Here is a 21,929-nt window from a genome sequence, read left to right as displayed (position 1 = left end):
CCCGTCAGCCATCCCCCCGCCCCCGCGAGAGGCCGCGCTGCGGCGGAGGCCTGGTCACGTCCCGCACGGAGCCGCCGCCGCGTGAGGGCGGCGCGGGGTGAGGAGCGGCCTGAGGCGCTGGGCCCGCTGCCCTCGGGCGGTGGGGGCATACAGCGCGTCATCGTGGGCCTCAGGACTCTGCGCTGAAATGAATCCCCTCTACATTTCCAATCTCATCCAAATGAATGCTTCCAGGTGATATTTTACGCCAGTTGTACAGAAGGGGCGAAGACGTGCCCGCGGGAGGGCTGCAGAGCTGCTGCAGCGTGGGCGCCCATCTGCGCGCGGCCGCACCGCGGCACCGACCCGCAGCACCGACCCGCAGCACTCAGCTGGGCCTGAGGGACCAAGAGCAGAACTAACAGCATGCTTTTACATGGCCCACACGGATTCTTCATTTACCAGATAACTGTGGAAAACAGCCTTGTAAAGGGATGCACTTTTCAGAAGTATGGTTTGGGAGAAAAATTTCTAGCCTCACGTGCTTGGATAGTCAATAATGCACCGTAACGGACTGCACGTTGTGCGAGAAAGGTCATGGTCTGAGGGCTTTTACCTCTAGGAGGGCTAGGGCTAACGTTTGCTGGAGGGTTGATGTGTTGCTGTTCTCACTCAATAGACACTTCTGAGGAAATTCTGATAGCAAGTCAAACGCTTGATCTGTGCTGCTCTGCTCTTTGGTGACGGCAGAGCTATGCTTGGATGAACTACAGAACAGTGAAGGCCAGAGAAAACAAACCAAAAAAAAGTGTGCACTTACAAGAAACAAAACATGAAGATACGCAGAGAGTAAAACGAATGCATTTCCTCACGCGTGGACTGAAACATCCTGTCTGCACCTGCACTGGAGAGAGCTCCTGTGAGAGTTGTCTGAAGGCTCCGAGAAGGCTGGACAGGCCTCAAGGCAGGTCAGAAACATCAGTTCAACCAAGTTATTTGGCAATCCCAATGGCATTATCTATAACTTTAAACTGTGGTCTGGCCAAAAATAGGCCAGATAATGGTCTCAGTATTCACTGCAAAGTAGATCTAGAGTGGATACAAGGGTCCTTCCTGCAAGTTCAAATTAGTAAACCCGCTCTAAACTTCCAATAGTCAGCAGGGTTCTTGTAAACCAGAGACCGGACTGCCCTGCTGGTAGGTTGGGCAGTCCAGCACTACTGCTGCTAAAATGGTGCTCACTGTGACCCAAGAATCAAATTCTAAAGCTTTCCCAGAGGCCAGATTTGCTTTCCCCAGTAAATGGGTTCACTGAGTATTACAAGGCCTTCTTTTGAAAAGCTTGTGTGCCATCTCTTAGCGGTAAAAAAGCATGAAGGAGAAATGTCATAGTGCATGGCTTGCACACAGTAACCCGAGCACCCGCAGTAATACAAGATGCAAGGCGGTTTTATAGCAAAGCTGCTCGAGGAGAGGGGACAGTGAGACACTTGCTAGCCCTCAGTTAGCAGAAGGTGGTCAGGAATGAAGGACTACACAAGTCATTTTGACTGAATTTGGAAAGAATCAAATAGAATACCTCAAAACTATTTCCAACATAAAAGTGAGATACCGGAATTTGTGGAGTACGGCCTATGCACTTCCAGTGCAATGTCCTACAAGGACAGGAATGATAGAAAACAACCAAGAACATGCTACTCAGTAGGACTAACTCCACTACAAATATATACATGTAATAGGCCAGTACTCGGTAATGTCTTTAATAATCTGAAATTAGGAGCTTAGTGAGGTATAAGGGTCTATCTATTGTTTCTGGCATCACCACAGCCATAATTTATAAGGTGGACTCGGGTTTTATGTTTGCTTGTTTCTTTCTCCATTTGTTAGGAAGAAGGTAGGAGGGAGAAGAGGGAGGAAGTCAGATAAGAACTTCGGGGAGGAAGAGTATAATTTCAAATGGGATATGGCTGAGAGTATGTGTGTTAGAAAGAAATCAAAGAAAGGAGAAGCATTACAGATGCGTGTTCAAGACTCAAAGCTCATTTCCACTTTTGAGTCACCTTTCTGTCCTTCCTGCCTGTTGTGAAATATCTAGAATATACTGCAAATATTTAAAGAAAAAAGCCCATGCAAACAGTTCAAAAACAGTACTTTTAAAGTAACCAATACAACAAACTCAGGAGGGCAAAGGATAGGTAAATTGAACAAAAAAAAAAAAAGGAAAAGAGGATCTGGTGTGACCACCTAGGAAGTCATTTCTGGGAACATGAAACGGAAGTTGTACTTTTGACTGACACAACCATCCTCTGCCTGATCCTGCCTGCTTTGTTTCACCAAAAGGAATGAGATTGTGGCAAGTTTAGACAGACTGTGGGCTTTAGTACACCGGCCTTCGTATTTAAATGAACTAAACAGAAGTGCCGTGGCTTGCAGGCCAGTTATCTGCATCTTTATCTGTGTCACATGATGCAGACGTCCTGTTTTTATAACTACCGGCTGTAGTTTAAGTTTCTACTTAAACACGTTTCAGCAGAATTCATAAGACAGTAATTTTGTAAGAAAGCTATGAGGGTCTTTTTTATCTTTCTCCTTGAAATGGAAGATGTTCAGGAAGGGCTCTGAACTGCATCTTTATCTATTTTAATTCAACCACCTGCTGTGTTTTGCTCTTGATATTGACTGCTGCCTAACTAAATCAAAAAAGGGATAACAAATCAGTTTAACTTAACAGTCAAGAAATAATAAAAAGAGACATCCCCAGTTATTGCCCCCAGTAGAATTGTCATCGCTTGGGCAGCAAACAGAGTAAAAAGTTGCTGTCCAGTTCCGTATTCCGCAGCCCAGGCCGCGCTCCCAGCAGCCTGGCTCCCGGCACGGCCAGGCTTTCGATGAAGCAGATGCCGTTTCCAGACTTTTTAAGAAACAGAGCCCCCTGGGGGAAGGTGCGCGAGAGCTGGGCTGCGGTAACGATGTGCCAATACTTCCCCAGGGTTTCCCTGTTCCAGCAAGGACCAACGAAAAGGTTTTCCTGCCTCTCATTGTGAAAATTCCTCCCCAAACTTTGCCAGGTGCTCCCTCTATGTTCTTTGCCTAATCCTTTACACTTTGTTTTCCGCTTTGCTTTACTGTGTTTTAATATATTTCTTTAATTGCTCTTCTTTTAAACTTTGTGACGTGCGGTCTGCTTTGTTAATTTGTAATTCACATAGCTCACAAACTGCTGAGCACTGAAAGAATCTGGTCCTTTTCGCCTCAGTTTCTCTTGCCTCCTCGATGAGAACAATTGCTTGGAGCACAAACCAAAGTTCACAAAGCTGGCTGTGGAAGCACCGAGTACAACAGAGGAGAAAGAAGGTAGCACTGATTTCCTTCTTCACTGCGTTTATCCTGTGAAACTGGCAATGGGGAGTGCTCTGCTGCTCTGGCAGACAAGGCCTCTCTGACAAAGACACAATTGCTTGCAGCCTGTTCTCCATTCCCCAGAGATGTCTATTGAGTTCAGTGGCACAGCAGGATGTACCTGTTTTGAACTGAAGCATTTTACAGCAAGGAACGTTCTTCCATTTCTGGGAAGTGTCAGCCAACTACTGCTCTGAGCAGAAACCTGCTCTACACAAGTCCTCTCTCTTTCCTTGCATCTGGATGTGTATGCACACAGCTCTCAGGCTCTCCTTAAGCAATTCATTTTAGTAATGTGTTTAATAGGACACAAAAGCCTTACCCTCTTCAGGAGTTTTCACTTGTGATCTAGTAGACATGATACAAATTCATAGCTACTACAGTTATCCAGTCAACTGGGAGGAAAAAAATTACACTGACAGAAGCACAGCTCTGGTATCCAGACAGATGCTGAATTTTGCCTCAAAGGGCTCTCAGACTGCTCTGCAGGGACATTTTCTAAAAATGTTACTGGAAAAAAAAACAGGGAAGAACGCACTTAAACCTTAGCTATACTAAAAGCTATACTAAAATAAAAGCACTTAGGTGAGGATTAAAAAAAAAACAACAAACAAGGGTTGCTCTGAAAGTAATGGCTCCCGTTTTATTCTGTCGGCCCACAATGTCAGAGGCAGATGGTGGTGGTACAGCAGAAGAGCGGCAACCCACCCACCAGCATCCTGTTATATTTTGTTGCCATGTGACAGATGGCAGCAGAGGGGCAGTCTGACATGGAAGGGCTGATGAAGCAAAGGGGTGAAAGTGAATTCCTCCATAGGGAAAAAAAAATGGCACCTACTGACATTCATCAGCACTTGCAGAATGGTTTTGGAGACCAAACAGTGGGTGTGAGCAGTGAGGGGGGTGGTGCGTTTCAGCAGTGGTGACACAGCAGATAGGAAAGGAGTGATCCTGCTGGATTTCCTGGAACCCAGACAAACCATCTAGCCTGGCCACCTCCACCACAGAAAGACAGGAGTACTCGCACTGAACTTTTCTCATAGGTTCATGCCTGGCACTTTTCTTTGGGACATGGAGCGATTGCGTAAATGACCGCACTTCAGCCAGACTCTTGGCAGTAGTGCTGAGCGAAAGGCACAAACTGAAACACAGGAATTCCTGCTTCATCTCAACATAGGAAAACTTTTTTTTCTTCCCCTGCTCTGAGCAGCAGTGGAGAAACTAAAAGATTTGACACGACTCAGTCCTGGGCAACCTGCTGTTGCCAACACCTGCTTTGAGAGATTTGCATTTCTTGAGCTCCATTCACGATCTCCAGCAGTCTTCAAATCCCAACTACTCTGCTTCTGTAATAATGTGATGCTCTTTATGTAAGGGTTATTCCCCAATTTCCCACCTTTCACTAACACACTCTTTCAAGTAGGCTGGGCATGCTGCTGAAGGTCATGCAGTTGAGTAGTGTTGGAAACATACATAAGAAAACCCTAATACTCACCTTTCAGCCAAATCAGGGAAAAAAACCATACCACTTCACCTCTCCAGTTTCACAGTGAGCTCTTATTTGGTGAAGATGAAATGCATGCAACATGAAAGGCCTTCAAAATCATCCTGTACACACACATTCCAACCTGCTGCAGGGCAAATCCAACATCACCATGTCCCAGAGATGCCACGTGTTGCCCTTTAATTTAGCAGCGTGGAGGAAGGGATGGGAAGAAATTTTCAACAGCTAGCTGCAGAATCTATGAAGTCAACACACAAAGTATTTAAAGGAGATCACAGAACATGATTAAAGAAGTTGCTGGAAATTACATTTTTATTATATAGTTTATAATTTTCATTGTAATGATGGAGGCACAGTCTTAAAAGAATAGAAATTATGAAACTGCATTTTTCTCCATATAAAGAAATGTAACAGCACTGAATTAACATTCCGTAATAGCATTCTTTTCTCCATTCAAGTTTAAAGCATTAGGATGGAACTTGTTTTAAGCAACATCTGTAATAAATAAAATTGCCTGCTTTCACTGTGTTCTGCCAGCTTCACATTCTTTTTCATTTGAAATTTCAAGTGTCTACACTTCTAAAAGTTTATCGGCAAGATTCGGAGTGATGTTTAAAGCCTTAAGTATATATATATATTTAAATAAAACAGGTTTTATAAATAGCTATAGAAAACAAAACAAACGAGTAATACATAATTCCATCTGTAACTATGTTTCCAAAAGATATTTTAAATTCTTGAATTGAAACAGTCTACAAGAGGAGCAAGGGACTTGCACATTAAAACATTTACATTTAAGAAAACGTTTATCTCCCACATTATTTCACTTGCACTGTACATTCACCTGAAAAATATTTTGGTTCTTCACTGTAAAGCACCTTACGAGATATTTTAATCAATCACAAGACAAGCTTTCTGCAAGTCAGTATTACACATTAGGCGACTGAGAAGCAGGACTGGACAAACTGTTCTCAGAGACCTGGACTGTGAATTCCTTAATCAGCTATGCAACACTTAAATGCACTGTGTACTAAATTCAAGTTCAAAAGACATTTACAGACAGGCTTTCTTATGGAGGAAAACTGGATTGAAAGGGACTTCCAGGCTCAGTCCTGACCAGTGCTGCAAGCTAGAGGCATGGCTTTGTGTAAGCTTCTTTCAGAAGTTTGGTTTCTGCCCATACCATCTCTAAAAATATATTTTGAAAGAATGGAACAAATTCTTCACGCTGCCTTATCTACCAAGCAGGAACACGACCCTGTGTAACTACTGTATCTCCTGCAGTAAGAGCACGATGTCTGTCACTTACAGACCATCTGCACCACAGCAGGGGCTGCAGCAGCACCCGCAGCAGTGAAACTCTCACCTGAAAGAACATCAGGATTTGCCTTGTGTCTTCATTGTGTGATTTAGATGACCAGGTATCAGCAAAACTCAGACAATAACATGCAAAACATTTCTTGTTTCTCTGCAGAATCTTGCTGAGAACAACACTGAGAATGAACATGGATTAACAAGACAACTGAAATCTTTGGAAACGGTTTACACAGCCTTAAAGCACAAGCAGCTGCTCGATAGCATTCTGTTGGCCTTCAGGTAAGTATCCACCTTGTAAGAAACTGCTTTGTTGCTGAAAACTGAGACAAACATCTCATGGAATGGCTTCGCAGTAGCGCATCTCAGAATTTCTTAACAACATATACATACAACCTAATGAAAATGAAAACCTGTACTCATGTAGAGATATTAAGAGCCTAATTCTGAAACAGAAATATTTTGTTTCTTAAATTAGTGGCAGCAATAAATTTTGTTGTCCTCACTGCAATATAACAAGCATACTGATCTATTAATAACATAATCCACAGCACAATTCTGTCATTTTTACACACTGGTATTTTTCCTGGTAGTTTAAAAAAAAAATGTAGAAACTGCTTTTAACTTATTACACGCACAATCTACGCATTCACATCAGACTAAGTTAAGAATTAGACCATTACAGAGATTCGTCATATTCTCAATTGGATATTACATCTCTAGTGGCATTATTTGGAATTACATGTTTACACCATTAATTGTATCTTATGATTTAATTCACCATTACTGGACTTAATAATTGTTTTAGATTGCTGTCTCAGCACAGGATTTAAAAACAAGGTTTCCTAAGTACCAAATAGGTAGCTAGCTACTGGGTGATGAACACCAACTTTAGTTCTCATTGAGAATATTTTTAAAATTCATGATTAAACGATCAAAACCTGCATTTTGAGATTTCAGTTCCATAACAAATGAAGTTGGTCTTAATTCACAAAGCCTGAATCTGAACATCCCAAACTAAAGAGGTTTGGATCAGTGGAGCGGATTCTGGACCATTCCTGGCCCACTTATCTCTACAGGCAACTGGTGTTAGTGCAGTATCTGAAAAATAATAAATTCTTTGATGAGGTTAGATATCCCCAGAGACTGAACTAAAAATATTTTAAAGGTAGTCTGTGTGACACCAAACTATTCTGGTTTGTTTAAGGAGTGCTAGTTGATTTTGGCAGTAAGCACTGGCTACATTGCTGCCTTTTTAAAAGCTAAGCATTTCAGCCAACAGCACATCACATTCATATACTCAGATGTTTGTTGCAAGAGACGTTGAGTTGAGAAAGAGCAACATCCCAACCCATTTAATCTTCAAACACAAGAACTTGCCCCTTGTACTGGGGCAAGGATGTATAGTGTTAAACCTGGGTACCATGTTAGGAAGCAAACACTAAATCTCTCAGTCATCTGTCCAACAGAGACATTTTGAAGCTAGAAGCATGAAAAGTTGGAATTAGATGCTTATAAAAGAGATGGTGGCATTCAAGAGGAATGATTTCTGGTACAATGCAAGCTATGGAAACAAGAGCAGTCCTAGAAGTTTTTAAGTAAGGCACATCTATCTGCAAACACAGAACTCTCGGTATTTCAGAAACACTGTAATTTGCAATTTTTTTTTAAATACAGTATTAAACTTGACTATGTATAAAGAAACCCGTTAAAAGGGTGGGAAACACATTTCTGGTTCTTTAGTTTCCTTAATTGGATTTTGATATCCTGCCAAAAGATGCTGTACTTCAAGCTTCACGTAAACACAGCTCTGTTTGCAAGCTTCTGCCTCATTTTTTTGTTAAGCCTAGTTTTTTTCTTTTTTAAAAAAAAGCACACTAGAAGGTCACTAGAAATAAACTTATTTTCTACACTGAAGAAGAAATACCTGTATAGATAAAGATTAAACCCCAGAAAGGCAGAAAAGCATCTGTAATGACGTCCAGAAACAATCTTTGCTTGCACAAACTTTTAGGCTGCTTTTAGGTTGTTTCAGTTCTTTTTCCATTTTGTTTCTTCTTCTTCCTTTTGGGGGAAGGAAGTCTTTCATAACGTTGTGTCATCATCATCTCCAAAATCTCCCACCAATAGTGAATGCTTATCTGGTTCATTAAGAACTATGCTGTTCACTGACCGCTTGTCAGAAAAGAGAGAATTTATAGAGGCTCTACTGTAGTTGATGATTCGATCCATTAAACTCAGCTTACGAGTGCCTGTCCCAGTCTCATCTATTCCAATGTGGACACTGATTTCTGATGGGCTCTTCTGCTTCATTTGGCCTCGGGCCCGGAACTCAAGTTTCTCAGAACTTGGTTTCTGATACCTAAAGAAAGGAAAAAAGAGTAGAAGGCCACCATGTCTCAGGTTCAAGTAACAGACACTAAAATACAGAAGGAAGCTAGCTTGTAAGTGCTGTGATCATGCACAAGCCAGAGACATTTATAATACAATTTACTATAGTGATAAAAGTATCAGATTTTGCAAAGCTACTGTATGACCAGAAGTTAATTTGGTGCTTTTTGGCCAGGAGGCAGAAATAGTAAAGCAGACACGTATCACTCAGTATTGAGCTGCTTTAGTGGTGCTGAGCATCTGCAAATCATGTATCAGCAAAGTCTATCTACTGGGAGTGGAACACTACAGCTAGCGTTTACCAGCTCTTCTACTCTGCTTCCTCTGAAACCTAGTGTGTGAACTGAACTGCAGAGAATACCAGTTCTACTCCAGTGCTCCTAACTGTGAAGCAAAGAACAAATTGCTCATTCACAAATGCAGTTTGGTGTATGTATCAACAATCCTCAGTGCTGGTGTGGTGTGTACAGCTGAACTGCCTTGGGAGCCTCACTTTCCAGAAATCAGCACGTGCTAAGAAGGTTTCTCAGAAATATACAAATGGCACTAAGGAATTTTAAATTTTGAACACTTCTGATTTGTACAATTCTCTTCATGATAGAAATTACATTTTTAAACACTACTGTCTGAAACACTTCTGGACTGACCACTGTTCTCAAGAAGAAAACCCACCACAGACCTGCAAAAGTTTGTGAAGATCAAGTTTCACAACATGTCACAGTGCCATACTCATTTTCTACCACCTAGAGAAAAAGGTCTGAGCTTCAAATTCCAACTGCAAATAACAATGTTGTTTGTACTCACATCTTTAGCAGCAAAGAAGAAAGCACAACAGAAACAGAGGAGGCAGCCATGGCTGCAGAGCCCATCCAGGGCTGCAAAACCAGACCAATGGGCAAGAATACACCTAGAAAAAGAAAACGATGAGTTCAGAGCAGGAACGCAGCATTCTCCAAGTATGAATCCAATGTCTTCTGTAAAAACACAAAACTCCACATGGACTGTCTAATTTTAGTTCCATTTCAATTATGTTAATGAATATAATTTTAGTATAGTGTTAAATGACAAATATTTAATACACATATTTATATTCCATCTCAGGCATAACCCATAAGTGAATACATTTGAATATGTCATTTATATAATATGAAATATAGAAGCAGGCATGTCTTGCCAGCCTTCAGTAAAATGTTTGTTCACAAGACCAGGCTCATTCAATGAACAGTTTATTTCAAAGTCAGTTTTATGTGCTAAGTGCATCCATAATAGCTGTAATATGAGAGAGGACAACGCGCAAATACATCACTGCACACTCTGCAGGCAAAGAACTCTGCCCTTACTGTGAGTCAGAAATCAAGAAAATGGATACTATTCCATACAACAGTAAATTGCTGTCATCTAATGATTAAGCACAATTCTATTATCACAGGGAATCATTCACATACCAGCAGCTATGGGAACTCCAACAAGATTATAAATTAGAGCAAAGACAAAGTTGATCCGGATCCTTTTGACAGTCTTCCTTGATAAATCGATACTTGCTACCACATCCATCAAGTCATCCTGGAAGTTAACATTTTTTGGAGATGTCAGAGATAAAAAGCATACATGTGCAGTGTCACCATGCTCCCATTTTAAAGCTAACTACCACACACTGGATGTTAAGAGACGACATGTACCGAGTTTTCTGCAGGCTGATCTACTGTGTCTGCATAGAGCTCGTACAGTAAGCACCAGCTTTTATTCCAGACATCCCCACAACTCAAATTAACATACACAGCACCATCTGTATGGTACAGCTCTAGATGCTTACCTCAATTTCTGTCAAGCTATTGTTGATATGTAGGAAGTAGTGACTATAACATTGGAGATACTCCGATATGTTCCTTAAGAATAACTTAGTATTGCCAAAAGTCACCTCACTTTTTAGTTCCCTTGCCAGCTCCCAAGCTCTAACTGCCCCCAAATTTGTAGCCAGAAAATGAGGAAATGTTCCTTCATAGGACAAGTACCACTACTAACAAGCAAGACAAAGACAATATCTAATAGTACTAATTTATGAAGGTACTACACCAACACAATTGACATATCTTGAGTGACTCACACATTCCTCTTTCTTACCTTAATGAGAACCACATCAGCTGCCTCAATAGCTACATCAGTACCTGTGCCAATAGCAATTCCCACATTAGCCATAGCAAGTGCTGGGGAGTCATTGATACCATCTCCAACCATGGCCACCCGTTTTCCTTCATCTTGTAATTGTTTCACTTTGGCCACTTTATGAGAGGGAAGAACCTCTGCAAACACTTTAGAGATGCCAACCTATGGGGAAGGGTGGAGAGAGAGAACAGGAGAATAGCTTTCCTACTAGCTAACACATTATTGGAGGCAGAAGCTTGAACTATAAAGGCTGAAACCAGTGTCATGCTCATGAGTCAAAGACCAAACCCATCTGATATGAAAATAACTCTCATTTCAAAGCTGACACTACTCCCATTCAAAAATGATTATTTAGTCCCCCTTCTTATTCAGTTGTACGTTAGCATTTGTAAGTTCTATGCTAGCCACATTCAACATCAGCATGACAGTATCTGTCCTTTAAGTGGGATGTAACAAGCTTCAAACTACAACACACGTATAACTGCTTACCTGAGAGGCAATAGATCTTGCTGTTTTGCTGTTGTCACCAGTCATTAGAACAACTTCTAATCCCATGCTCTTCAAAGTGTAGACTGCCAGCTCAGCCTCTGGTTTTACAGTATCAGCAATAGCTATCAAGCCACACAGCACTCCTTAAAAACACAAAGGAGTCTGTAGTAAGGTTTTTTGTTTTTTTTTTTTTGGGGGGGGGGTAGGGGGTGGGGAGGAGGAAGTAACATTTTCTCCAGTAAGACCAATTCCAGAAACACTGATATTGACAATAAAAGGCAGAACATGAACAGGTATCAGGGCTGCAGTGCTTAAGGCCACACAACATACAGATTGTCCAACAACAGAATTGTTTTTTTCCTCCTTTCTTCCACTTTGCTCTCTTTACAGTCTTTGCCTTAAATTCACCCCTCCTATCAACTAAGAAAGGCAGGAAGAGGTCTTTCTCATATGAAAGCGTTACAGAACTTTAGCTAATCATGTATTTTCATCCCATTAGTCTACTTCAGGTGTAACTGCTAAGTCATTACTACTTCTCAGTTTCTATTTAACTGGTGACTAATCAGCCTCTGAATGAAGGAGGCAGCAATGAACTTACCATCAACAGCTACGAGAACAGCTGTGCGACCTCTCCTCTCATGCTCAATCATGGCTTTATCAACATCATTTTTAAGAAGAAGGCCATTTCTAGTCATCCATTCCCGGTTACCAATGAGAACAGAGTATTTTTGAGAAGTCATTGAAGCTGAAAGAAGAAAAACTCTTGCCATCATACAGATAAATAGGAAGCTTCCCTCCAGCTAACCCTACCCATGCTCTCTCAGTACGCACTGAAATATTAATGAAGAATTTAAACAATATTGAGACTTTTTTCTTTTTATCAATCCATCTTTTCAGGTGCTCATGACAAGAACACTGCTGACATTTCATCAGAAATGGGCAGTAGTTACTTCAGTGGACCAAGAATCACAGGTCATGGGGCAGTAAAGTAAAAAAAAAAAAATCTCTTTCTCGGTGCTTTTAATTTAATGTTATAATATAGTTGAAAGATCTAACAATGAACTGCTCTTAATTGAAAACAGTCAGATGTGCAAATAAACATGATTTTGGTTAACAAATAGTAACTTGGGATGAAGCAAAGCAAAGAACAGATAGCTAAGAGACAACTCCTGTATGAGTTTCCAGCTCCATAGTTAATAATTTCAGTTGTAGTTATACCAACAGAATGTTTTTATCCAAATATGCCAAGTGATGCATGAGCATGAAATAAAGGAATGGCCAACTCTATTCCATAGGTGACTTGATGCAAGCCCAGTTTTTCAGGGCAGAAAGAAAACGGTCCCATTCTTAAGGATCCTGACTAGGACTCAAAACCAAAAGCGCGTCTCGCAATACGTTCAATCTATAAATTGGAGTCAGCTTACTTGGTAAGTCAGCATCAATAATCAGAGCAGGCTGCACTGATTCCTCCACATGCTCCTCAACTTTTACAAGCGTCACATTTTTAATATTGTTTTCTTCAACCATTTTATTCTTCCTGTAGAGCAATGGTTCTATGTTGGTGACTTTACAGCTAATGCCGCAGCCTGGAACTACCTGAAAATCTGTACATGTCCCAAGGGTTTCTGAACCCAGTTCCTAAAAAAAAAAAAAAAAGCAAACAAATAAATTTAAATATATAGAAGCATGCGACATTTAGAAAATTCACAAGTTAAAGTGTAATCTAAGCAACTCTATCAGGAGCAGAGAAACATTGAATCTATAATCAAAATGTAAATCTGAGTATCCAGTGGATCTAATATATGATCAAGGGATTTATGTGGCCTCACAATTATCAGCATTCCATTTGAATACATCAATTATTTTCTAACTGACTCAATAGTATTCATACATTAGTTAACGCAGGAGAGGTTTATCTGTAATACAAACAACTTTGCTTATACATTTTACCTTTTTGCAGTATTTTGTTATTGCTGCTCCGAGAGGATGTTCGCTGTTACTCTCTGCAGTTCCCACAATTGCCAGCATTTTATTATGTGGCAGTCGATTACTCTCCACCAGGTATTTCACACGCATCACTTCTGGAGTCCCATGAGTAATTGTACCCGTTTTGTCAAATACAACCACATTTACCTGCAGCAAAACAAGATGACATCATTCAGTGCTTTAATGTATAGCTAGTCTGGAATGCCTCACTTTTAATCAAACTTTCCAATATGCTTCTTACAAAGGTGTAGTAATCTGCTCAGGCAGGAACCAGCAAAATGCTACTGCTCCCAGCCTTTAATTTGTGTACAACTAACCTACATTTCTTACCTTATGTGCCATCTCTAACGGTTCTCCTCCTTTGATCAGTATGCCATTCTGAGCTCCTACTCCAGTACCAACCATCACAGCCGTTGGGGTTGCTAATCCCAGGGAACAGGGGCATGCAATACACAAGACTGTGATGGAGGCTTGGAAAGCAAAGCGGATTATCACTTCAGCTGCAGAAATGCTCTTATTGTAACCCTAGTGACAGAAATTCGTTTTATTTACAAAAGAAATTCAGCAATGAAAACAGTGTATTCGACTACACATCGCCCTTGATGTAAAAATAAAAGAGAAGTAAAAATTGCAACCACGCAAAATGAAATATTAAAATCGAAAGTACAGGAAAAATTAGGCCATAGCTAAGATTAATTACTAAATTCATGACTAGTACCTAAATTGCATTACATACAGCATGTACCCATGACTTGTTTTATTGATAAGATATTTTCTTAAATAAGGGACCACACTCTATGATAGCTCTTTGGAACTTGGATAAAACATACTTCATCAGCAGTTTATGCCATAACAAAGATATGAAGATAATTCTCCTGCAACTAATACATCCTAACTGGAAATACTAATCCATAAAAAAAACCTGAGAGCTGAACAACCCCAATGTACAAATCGGGATTCTGATCTTCCTCTGGCATTCATGTGGAATGTGAATTCCACTGATTTCAAAGGTGAATTTACACATAGCTATGCCAAGAAAACTAGAGGCAGAATTGGAGCCTGTAATACAAAGGATTTCCGCCCGCCCCCCCCCCAACCCAAAGGAGGAATGGAAATACTCAACCTTGAAATTTCCCAATTTAGCTTTTCTGTTTAGTTTTTAAAAACTAACTTTCAAGAGTTAATTACTGAAGATTCTGTATGTAAAAATGTCAGAGGGAGGTTAAAGTGCAAAATAGATATAAATTATCGAGATGAAAATACTTTAATTTCATGCAACCTCACCCCACAACTGCCTGCAAGAATAATCTAAAAAGGGGACTGCTGCACCGTAACAGATTTGTAGGCTTATTGTATTTGAAATATTTCAGAAGTCATTTAAGGAGACTAACTTACCAGAAAATATTTTTCTACTATTTCGAAATCCACAAATCCAATTATAATCCAGGCAAAGAGGGTAACCACAGAGACAACCACAATAAATGGAACAAAGTAGCCACTAATTTTGTCTGCAAATTGCTGTATAGGAGCCTAGGAAGAAAAAGAAACAAGTGTCAGCTCTATCAGCACCATGCTTTTTGTCTTCTATGCCTTCAGACATAAATATAATCATAGCTTCTGTTCTCAGCACATTTGGCAAACCATGCTTTGTAATTACATATTTACTCTGTAAGATGATGAGATTTGAAACAGTGAATCATATCAAAGTTCTCATTCAGTAAAAAAACAAAAACAAAATTCACGCAATTCAAATCTAAACAACCTTAACCATTTTACAAATGCAAAATGCATTTGGTGCACTGATGCCCAAGTAAGACAAAACCCAAATGCTTAGGTTGGTACTACTCTACCTTTGAAGTCTGGGCCTCCTCCACAAGTTTAACAATCTGTGAAAGAGTTGTGTCAGCTCCGACATGGGTTGCTGAAATCAGTAGCGATCCATTCTGATTAATAGAACCCGCAATAACTGTGTTGCCAGGCTTTTTAGTCACAGGCATCGCTTCACCTAAGGAAGAGTCAACAACAGATACTGATGGAGCTTTTTCAGCAATGTTATTTCTGATAATAACTACCAACTCTTATGTTAAAAAAAAAGTTTCCACTTTTCTCCTTCAGATTCATTTAAAAGAAAACAAAAACATGTTCATACTTGCAAACAAAGTAGATGCTCACCTGTGATAAGAGATTCGTCCACCATAGAGTGTCCTTCAATAACACGACCATCCACTGGGAATTTGCCTCCTGGCACCACTTTGACAATGTCACCTCGCTGAACCAGTTCAACATCAACTTGCTCTTCACTGGAGAGTTTTTAAACAAGAGATTGTTAACCGAAGCTACCCAGGCAAAAGCAATATACACAAAGCATAATTCCACTGGTTGACACCGTTAACTTCAAAGGCTGTTCTATAGAACACTAAGCCTATCATATTTTAATTTACTTTCCAGTTGAGAAAACCCACTTATTTTCTTATTGTAGCAAAAATTAGTGAGATTGCAATAAAACAAATTGGGGTAGCGTTTACTTTTCTGCATTTTAACATTTACAGCATATAGATCTACCAGCAAATCTGAACTTATTTTCTTCATAGTTCTACAGAATGATAACATTTGTGAATTTACTATATTATCAACAAAAATGGAACAACAGAAAATGCAAATGACAAAGATACCTTAAGAGAATGTTATCAGGGCCCAAGGTAACAATAGTTGCTTCAGTAGCTTGTAATGAAATTAGTCTTGCCAGTGCTTCTGATGTTTTACCCTAGAATAATAATTTTCATATTTTTCTGACTATGATACCGCAAAAAAAAACTGTAGGGTAAATGACAACTTTATATGCTGCAATTTACTCTGTTAAGAAAATACTTTCTGAACATAGATTTATATTATTTCATATTTTTATTAGTTCAGTTACTGAAGATAGTTTTGTAACAAAAAAGGTTAAAGGAATCCAACAAAGCTTTTGCATCTTTTTTTTTTTTTTTTTTAAGTTATGCACAGTTCTGAAATGATATTCAGTGTCTTACAGCTTGTAGATATGATGCTTTTCATTCAGTGGTGTAAAGAACAAATGTTTATCATGCATTGTAGGCAGCTTGAAACTTCAGCTGTCTGAAATACAACTGCTGTGCTACACTCCTTTTTGCCCAGCACAAATACTTTTATTTTCCTTACCTTTGCAACGTGCTCTAGCCACCGGCCCAACGAGATGAAGGCCAGCAGCATGGGAGGTGTGTCAAAGAAAGTCACAGGGTTTACTTTTGCTTTCTCAGCCATTGCAACTAGAAGAATAACAAATGAGTAGACGAATGCAATGGAGGTTGCCAGAACAATGAGCACATCCATGTTTGCAGTTCTGTGCTTCAGTGCTTTGTAGGCCTGTATATAGAAGTGCCAGCCTCCAAATATCTGTAACGGTAATGGCACCGGTTATACCCTGTACATGCATTTGTAACACACAGCAGCACTATTTTTCTGAGAGAAGCAGCTTTTTTTTTTTTTGTCATTTGTCTTCTCCATCACATACTGAACAAAGTCCTATCTCTGCTCAAGAGCCAGATCTTCTCCTCACTATTCTCAGATCACCTCACCTCCATGCAGCCCTACCAGCTCCTTCCCCTGCCCACTAGCTAGAGCTAGACAAGCTGCCTCAGATGCTGTCAGACTGCATAGCACCCACACACTGATTGCTCAGTCCTTAACAGTCCCCAGCACTGTTTATGTTAGCAGCAGTGGTGGCACTCAAAAGTATTTTGCACTAACATAACAACAGTCACTCATCAAATTTAAATTTCTTCCTTGTTTTTCATCTCAAATGTCTAACCCCGCCAAACTGAGAGTTGCCATACTGCCACTTACCTGTACAGGGACACAGAGTAAGAATGACAGAAAATTCATAACAGACAATCCTGGCAGGAGCTGGCGTTCCAAGAACATAGAGGAGTGAATGGCCTCCATTTCCTCATTGCTCATGTTGCGATGTTTGTGAGCATCTGAGAGCTGACTGTCCACAACCATCATGTAAATCATCATTGCCATGACAGGAACACAGAAAGCCAGACTCACAAAAAAAGACCTTCTCCACCTTAGATTTAAAAATAAATAAATACATTTGCTTTGCTGTCAAGTGCTGAATAACATTTTAGCTAGCAAGTCCTCACAAACTAACAACATTTCATAAACTTTACTAAAAGAGAAAATAGACCAAAAAAAGTAATCAAATATATTTATAGATAATCTAAACATATTCAGGAATACTTACTGCCTTATTTCCTGTCTGTGATCTAGATGACCAGCAGATCTATCTTTTTTCACTAAAGCAGTTGTGAAATCTAAATCCTAAGGAGGAAAAAAATAAAATACAATAAATAAAAGAGAACAGTGAATTTTTAAAGACTGTTTGCACTCTTAAAAAACTTACGGACATATTACTGATAGTGCCAGCCTGCATTTGATTTGTTTCATTAACATTTTCAGAGATGATTGCTTTTATCTCTACAGAAGTTAACTTAAGAAGTTACAGTCTGAGGTAGAAATCACCTTTTCTAACACATTAAAATGCAAGTCTAAAATGTGGCTTCCCAAAAATGATTATTCCTGAAGTACAGAAAATGAGGGACAACGTCAAGTAACTTATTTAATCTCTCTTCTGCTACTCTTCTGCAAAACTGCAGGTTGTTATCTTCAAATTTACCATAGCCTGGCTTTCCTAATCTCTCTCATTAAACACTTGGACAAGGTCCTAATGCAGCACTGTTTCTAAGCCAGAACACTCACATTATCTGCATAAGTCTGCACTGAGCGCAAGGCGATGGCGGACCAGAAACATTTCCCTTTGATAGCTTTCCCTTCTGTTGTGGAGTATGAAACTATTCAAAGGACACCAGTTATTTTATCAGACTTGGTGCCTTCACAAAACTAACCTGTATCACTTGTATAATATCTCGAGGACCTATAATCTCAGGATCATATTTAATGTGTGCTTTGTTGGTTGCAAGAGCTACTGAGCAGTATAAAACACCATTAGTCTTCATGAGGGTGGATTCTATTTTGTGCACACAAGCAGCAGATGTCATTCCTCTCACCTGTAAAATAAAGGTTTCCTTTAGTCATCAAAACAAAAAGTCAATGCATCTTTAGGAACTGGGAAAAGAAAACACGCTTCTAACTGTCCTGATGTACTTATTGCTTCTGTCTGGGGTCTGAAGCAGTAAGACTGGAGGATCACTTATGAAGGATGAGAGCACTACAGAGGAAACATGGCACAGAGGTTTAGTTATTAAGCTCGGCTGAACCTCTGCTGTCTCTTCATGCCCATGGCTGGGAACTCTAGGCGAGACTCAGCTACAAATTAATAAACAACTCCTGCAATATAAGGAATAACCTCACCACAATATAGGGGGATTTCTCTTTGACTTCAGTGCAGTGGTTTGAGCCAACACAGTCTGAAGAACAATCTTAAAATCAAGATACAATTTGTGATACATACCTAATGTACTCCTACGGTTTGGGTTTTATTTTTTTTGACATTAAGCTCTATTATATTGTTAAAATGTTAAGAAGTAAATGCTTACGCAATCATGTTCAATAGATAACAATAATAAAGACAAGGCTAGTTGTTTTTAATTAATAGCTTACAACAAGATCCAGAATTCCATCTCCTTCACCACTGTTTTCCAGCACGGTAGCTCCAAATCCCAGTTCCCGTATGAGCTCTGCAATAGCTGAAGGGTGTATGACAGCAGGATTATACCTCACTTCTGCCTTTCCTGCCATTAGGGCAACAAGTATTGAATGTATTCCTAGAAAAGACGGATTTGAAAATAGCAGTTGATGTTTAAGAAAGACCTCTGTGTTTACGATAATGTAACAGCACAATAGCAATTCGATAAAATTGGGAAATCTATCATATTTTACAAACATACAAATGAAAACATAAGTGTCTCTGCAAGATACATCAACAGTGCACGGAAAGCTTGGGAGTACAGATGTGAAGGATGAAAGTACTACTCCAACTGAAAAACATGCAGCTCATGTTTACTAACTGTCTAATTACAAATAATCAATTTACTCTATATGAAAAGATGACCCACTTATGAAAAAAATTCTAAAATACACTTCAGCCTATTTTTCTGATCTAATTACAGCATTTCAAAAATCCCTTTGCTCAAAAGAGAATTTGAATCAAAGTGTTTCAGAAAGCATAGATCTAACAATGTGCAATCCTACTGTACTAAGTTAAAAGGAAAGTGCAAAAAGCTTTTAGAATGGAAAAACAATATTCCAGGTTAACCTGGAATATATCCATCTCCATTACAATAATTAAATGCAGTCTATAATAATGTCTCCTCGTTATACTTACGCAACTATTTGTTCCTGCAAATATACACTCTGACAGAAAGACAGTCATCATTGTCCTGACTTGCAAAGCTAAAATTTGCTTACCTCTCTTTAATCCATACTAATACTGCCATTCTCTAATAGTTTCATTTCTAATACAGCCACGAATGCTTCTGCTTTTAGTCTGCAGATCTGGGCAAGTCATACCAATACAAGAGATTTGGTTCAGTTTCAAGAGGATCCGTATTTGATGTCTATATATTCTCTTTAGAGTAACCCAGCTCCTACTTCTGCAAGGGCATCTCCAGCCAGCATGCCGATAAAGAACCAAGAATTACATTCTCTTCTCACCCGAAGAACCAACTGCAAGTAGACTATGTTCGCTCTTATGAAATAAACCAGCAATGGTACTTCTCTTGACAACCCATCCATTAAAAACACAGAACAAAAGCTAAATGTGTTCCCGAAAAGAAACGCTTAAAAATGTAACAGATTATACTGACCATCTTCTCTTCTTAAATTTCTCTCAATGTTGGCTACGCATGAAGCACACGTCATTCCTGTGACTTGGACATAGCACTTTGACAAGGTCTTGGACTCTTGTTTAGCAACAAATTTCTGTAACATCTTGGAGGTAGGCTCAGCAGACTCCAGCTGCTCTTTGGGTGTGGGTTGAGTTATTCCCACAGGGAGATCTGTCTTTTCTGAAGAAGAGATTGAAATTCATGTCATTACAAATAGACATTGCAATTAACTATGACCTGGTACTATGTAAGGCATTAATACATGTAAATTTTCAGACAAAAAAGTCTGTTCTGCACCAGCAGCAGAGTAACTCTAAACCAAGCCAGGGCAGAAACGGAAAATGATTAAATTTAGGCTAAGTTTAGAGTGTTGTGTTATAAACATAGCGTTGATTTGTACTCTTGAAGTGGTACCAACCAAAAATGGGTGAACTTTTTTTCCTATCCTCATGCCAGAGAATAAAACTTTGACTATTCTAAAAATAAAGAGTCTGCAATGTCAGTATCAGTTGCTTTGATGGAGTTGGTAATTGATGTATGGTATTACCATGGATAAAACTATATAAGTAAAAAAAAAAATTCACAGATCATGGAAGCATGCCAAATCTGAATTACTGCATCAGATATATTTTCACAATTCTTGAGCCATAAAAAAAACCCCAATCTTGATTAATCTTTTCTATAAAAAAAAGTCATGGCCATATCTAACTGTCTTGTCCAAACAACATTTCTCCGTCCAATAAAGTGTCAAGAAACTGTATTTAGGCCCATAGGACAGTGAACACCAGTTAACATTCAAATCATGGTATCATATTCGCTGTGCGACTTTATGACAGCTGCCTGTGTTTAAAATCCTGCATTCACAAAGGACAAAATTTAAAATGCTAAATAAACTCGTTTTTAGGTTCACTTATTTTTATAACAGGTGATAGTAGGTAGTGCCTAAGTAATGCAGAAGTTTAACTAAGCTTTGGTTAGGTAAGTGTTTTAGCACACCTGACAGAATTTTCATTCAGGATGTGACATGTTTAAGGCATTGCAATGGGCTGCCCAGGAATGTCCCCCATTCCCAGAGGAATCTAAGAGACACGCAGACGTGGCACTAAGGGACACGGTCTAGTGACGGAAATCTGCAGGTCGGGTTGCTGGTTGGACTTGAAGATTGTGAAGGTTTTTTCCAACTCAGATGATGTTTAGACCACTGGAACTTTATGATGGTTTTGTTACAATTTTTCTTTTGCTTTTTCCTTATTCATCCATCTTGTGGTACATCCTTTATCCTCTTTGATAGGCTGCAGGCTAAACATCTGCTTTGCAACCTTAGCTTTGCATGTAATTTTATTGATTTTACCTGAGGCACAAGGTGCACGCACGTTTTGTACAGAAATTCAGTGTTTTTGGCCTTAGAGAAGGACTCTCAAGCCACAGACAGCTGCTTCTTGTATCAATTCCGAAGCCATATTTACGCAGGAGCAATATAAAAGGAATTAAATGTGAGTACTTGACTTTACTTCTTTGGTTATTGATATAAAATATCTCGCTGTATTTCTTAAAATGTAATCTTAGTGAATTAAAAAAATGGAGCTTCGCTGTTCCTCAAGAAGACTCTTCCCATTAATACTCATCTGGATTATCTCTGTAAATCTTCTGGATTTTGCTACCTAGCTATCTGTTCCCACTGCACAATTATTTTTAGTGTACCAGACATAATGACAAGCAACATTTTATTTCTTCATTGATATCCACACTGATCAGGTTTTTGTCACTCCTCAGTCATGTCAAAGTCAGGTTACACAGCCCTTCAGTTACTCCACGCAAGTTTTCTCTAATAAGTTGCT

General features: G+C 39.4%; 1 protein-coding gene and 1 long non-coding RNA gene across 5 annotated transcripts in view; one reads left to right on the top strand and one right to left on the bottom strand.

The window, feature by feature from the left end:
- LOC110402989 lies at window positions 14–21,715 on the top strand. 3 transcript variants are annotated; one of them, XR_002441434.1, is made up of 4 exons: window positions 14–947; window positions 6,357–6,478; window positions 12,535–12,666; window positions 19,839–21,715. It is a non-coding gene; the product is annotated as an uncharacterized LOC110402989 (long non-coding RNA). The 3 variants fall into 3 exon arrangements; XR_002441435.1 differs by lacking the exon at window positions 12,535–12,666; XR_002441436.1 differs by lacking the exon at window positions 12,535–12,666 and having other exon boundaries at window positions 19,751–21,715.
- The window catches only part of ATP7A (ATPase copper transporting alpha), a 29,793-nt gene continuing 13,031 nt past the window's right edge, over window positions 5,168–21,929 (bottom strand). For both annotated transcript variants that reach the window (XM_021405664.1, XM_021405665.1), the window contains exons 5-23: window positions 20,071–20,271; window positions 18,866–19,029; window positions 18,151–18,312; window positions 17,490–17,566; window positions 17,087–17,312; window positions 16,403–16,636; window positions 15,898–15,989; window positions 15,398–15,525; window positions 15,076–15,230; window positions 14,621–14,755; window positions 13,556–13,750; window positions 13,190–13,372; window positions 12,664–12,877; window positions 11,838–11,984; window positions 11,240–11,382; window positions 10,709–10,912; window positions 10,033–10,150; window positions 9,392–9,494; window positions 5,168–8,558 (exon numbers count right to left, since the gene is read on the bottom strand). In XM_021405664.1, coding sequence (XP_021261339.1) covers window positions 8,282–8,558; window positions 9,392–9,494; window positions 10,033–10,150; window positions 10,709–10,912; window positions 11,240–11,382; window positions 11,838–11,984; window positions 12,664–12,877; window positions 13,190–13,372; window positions 13,556–13,750; window positions 14,621–14,755; window positions 15,076–15,230; window positions 15,398–15,525; window positions 15,898–15,989; window positions 16,403–16,636; window positions 17,087–17,312; window positions 17,490–17,566; window positions 18,151–18,312; window positions 18,866–19,029; window positions 20,071–20,271 — 3,158 coding nt within the window. In that variant the 3' untranslated portion in view covers window positions 5,168–8,281. The remainder of the gene's footprint in view (window positions 8,559–9,391; window positions 9,495–10,032; window positions 10,151–10,708; window positions 10,913–11,239; window positions 11,383–11,837; window positions 11,985–12,663; window positions 12,878–13,189; window positions 13,373–13,555; window positions 13,751–14,620; window positions 14,756–15,075; window positions 15,231–15,397; window positions 15,526–15,897; window positions 15,990–16,402; window positions 16,637–17,086; window positions 17,313–17,489; window positions 17,567–18,150; window positions 18,313–18,865; window positions 19,030–20,070; window positions 20,272–21,929) is intronic.

This window comes from Numida meleagris, chromosome 8 (assembly GCF_002078875.1).
Source record: "Numida meleagris isolate 19003 breed g44 Domestic line chromosome 8, NumMel1.0, whole genome shotgun sequence".
Taxonomy (NCBI): domain Eukaryota; kingdom Metazoa; phylum Chordata; class Aves; order Galliformes; family Numididae; genus Numida; species Numida meleagris.
Note: the sequence above shows the minus strand (reverse complement) of the source record. Positions and strands in the feature narration are given on the sequence as shown.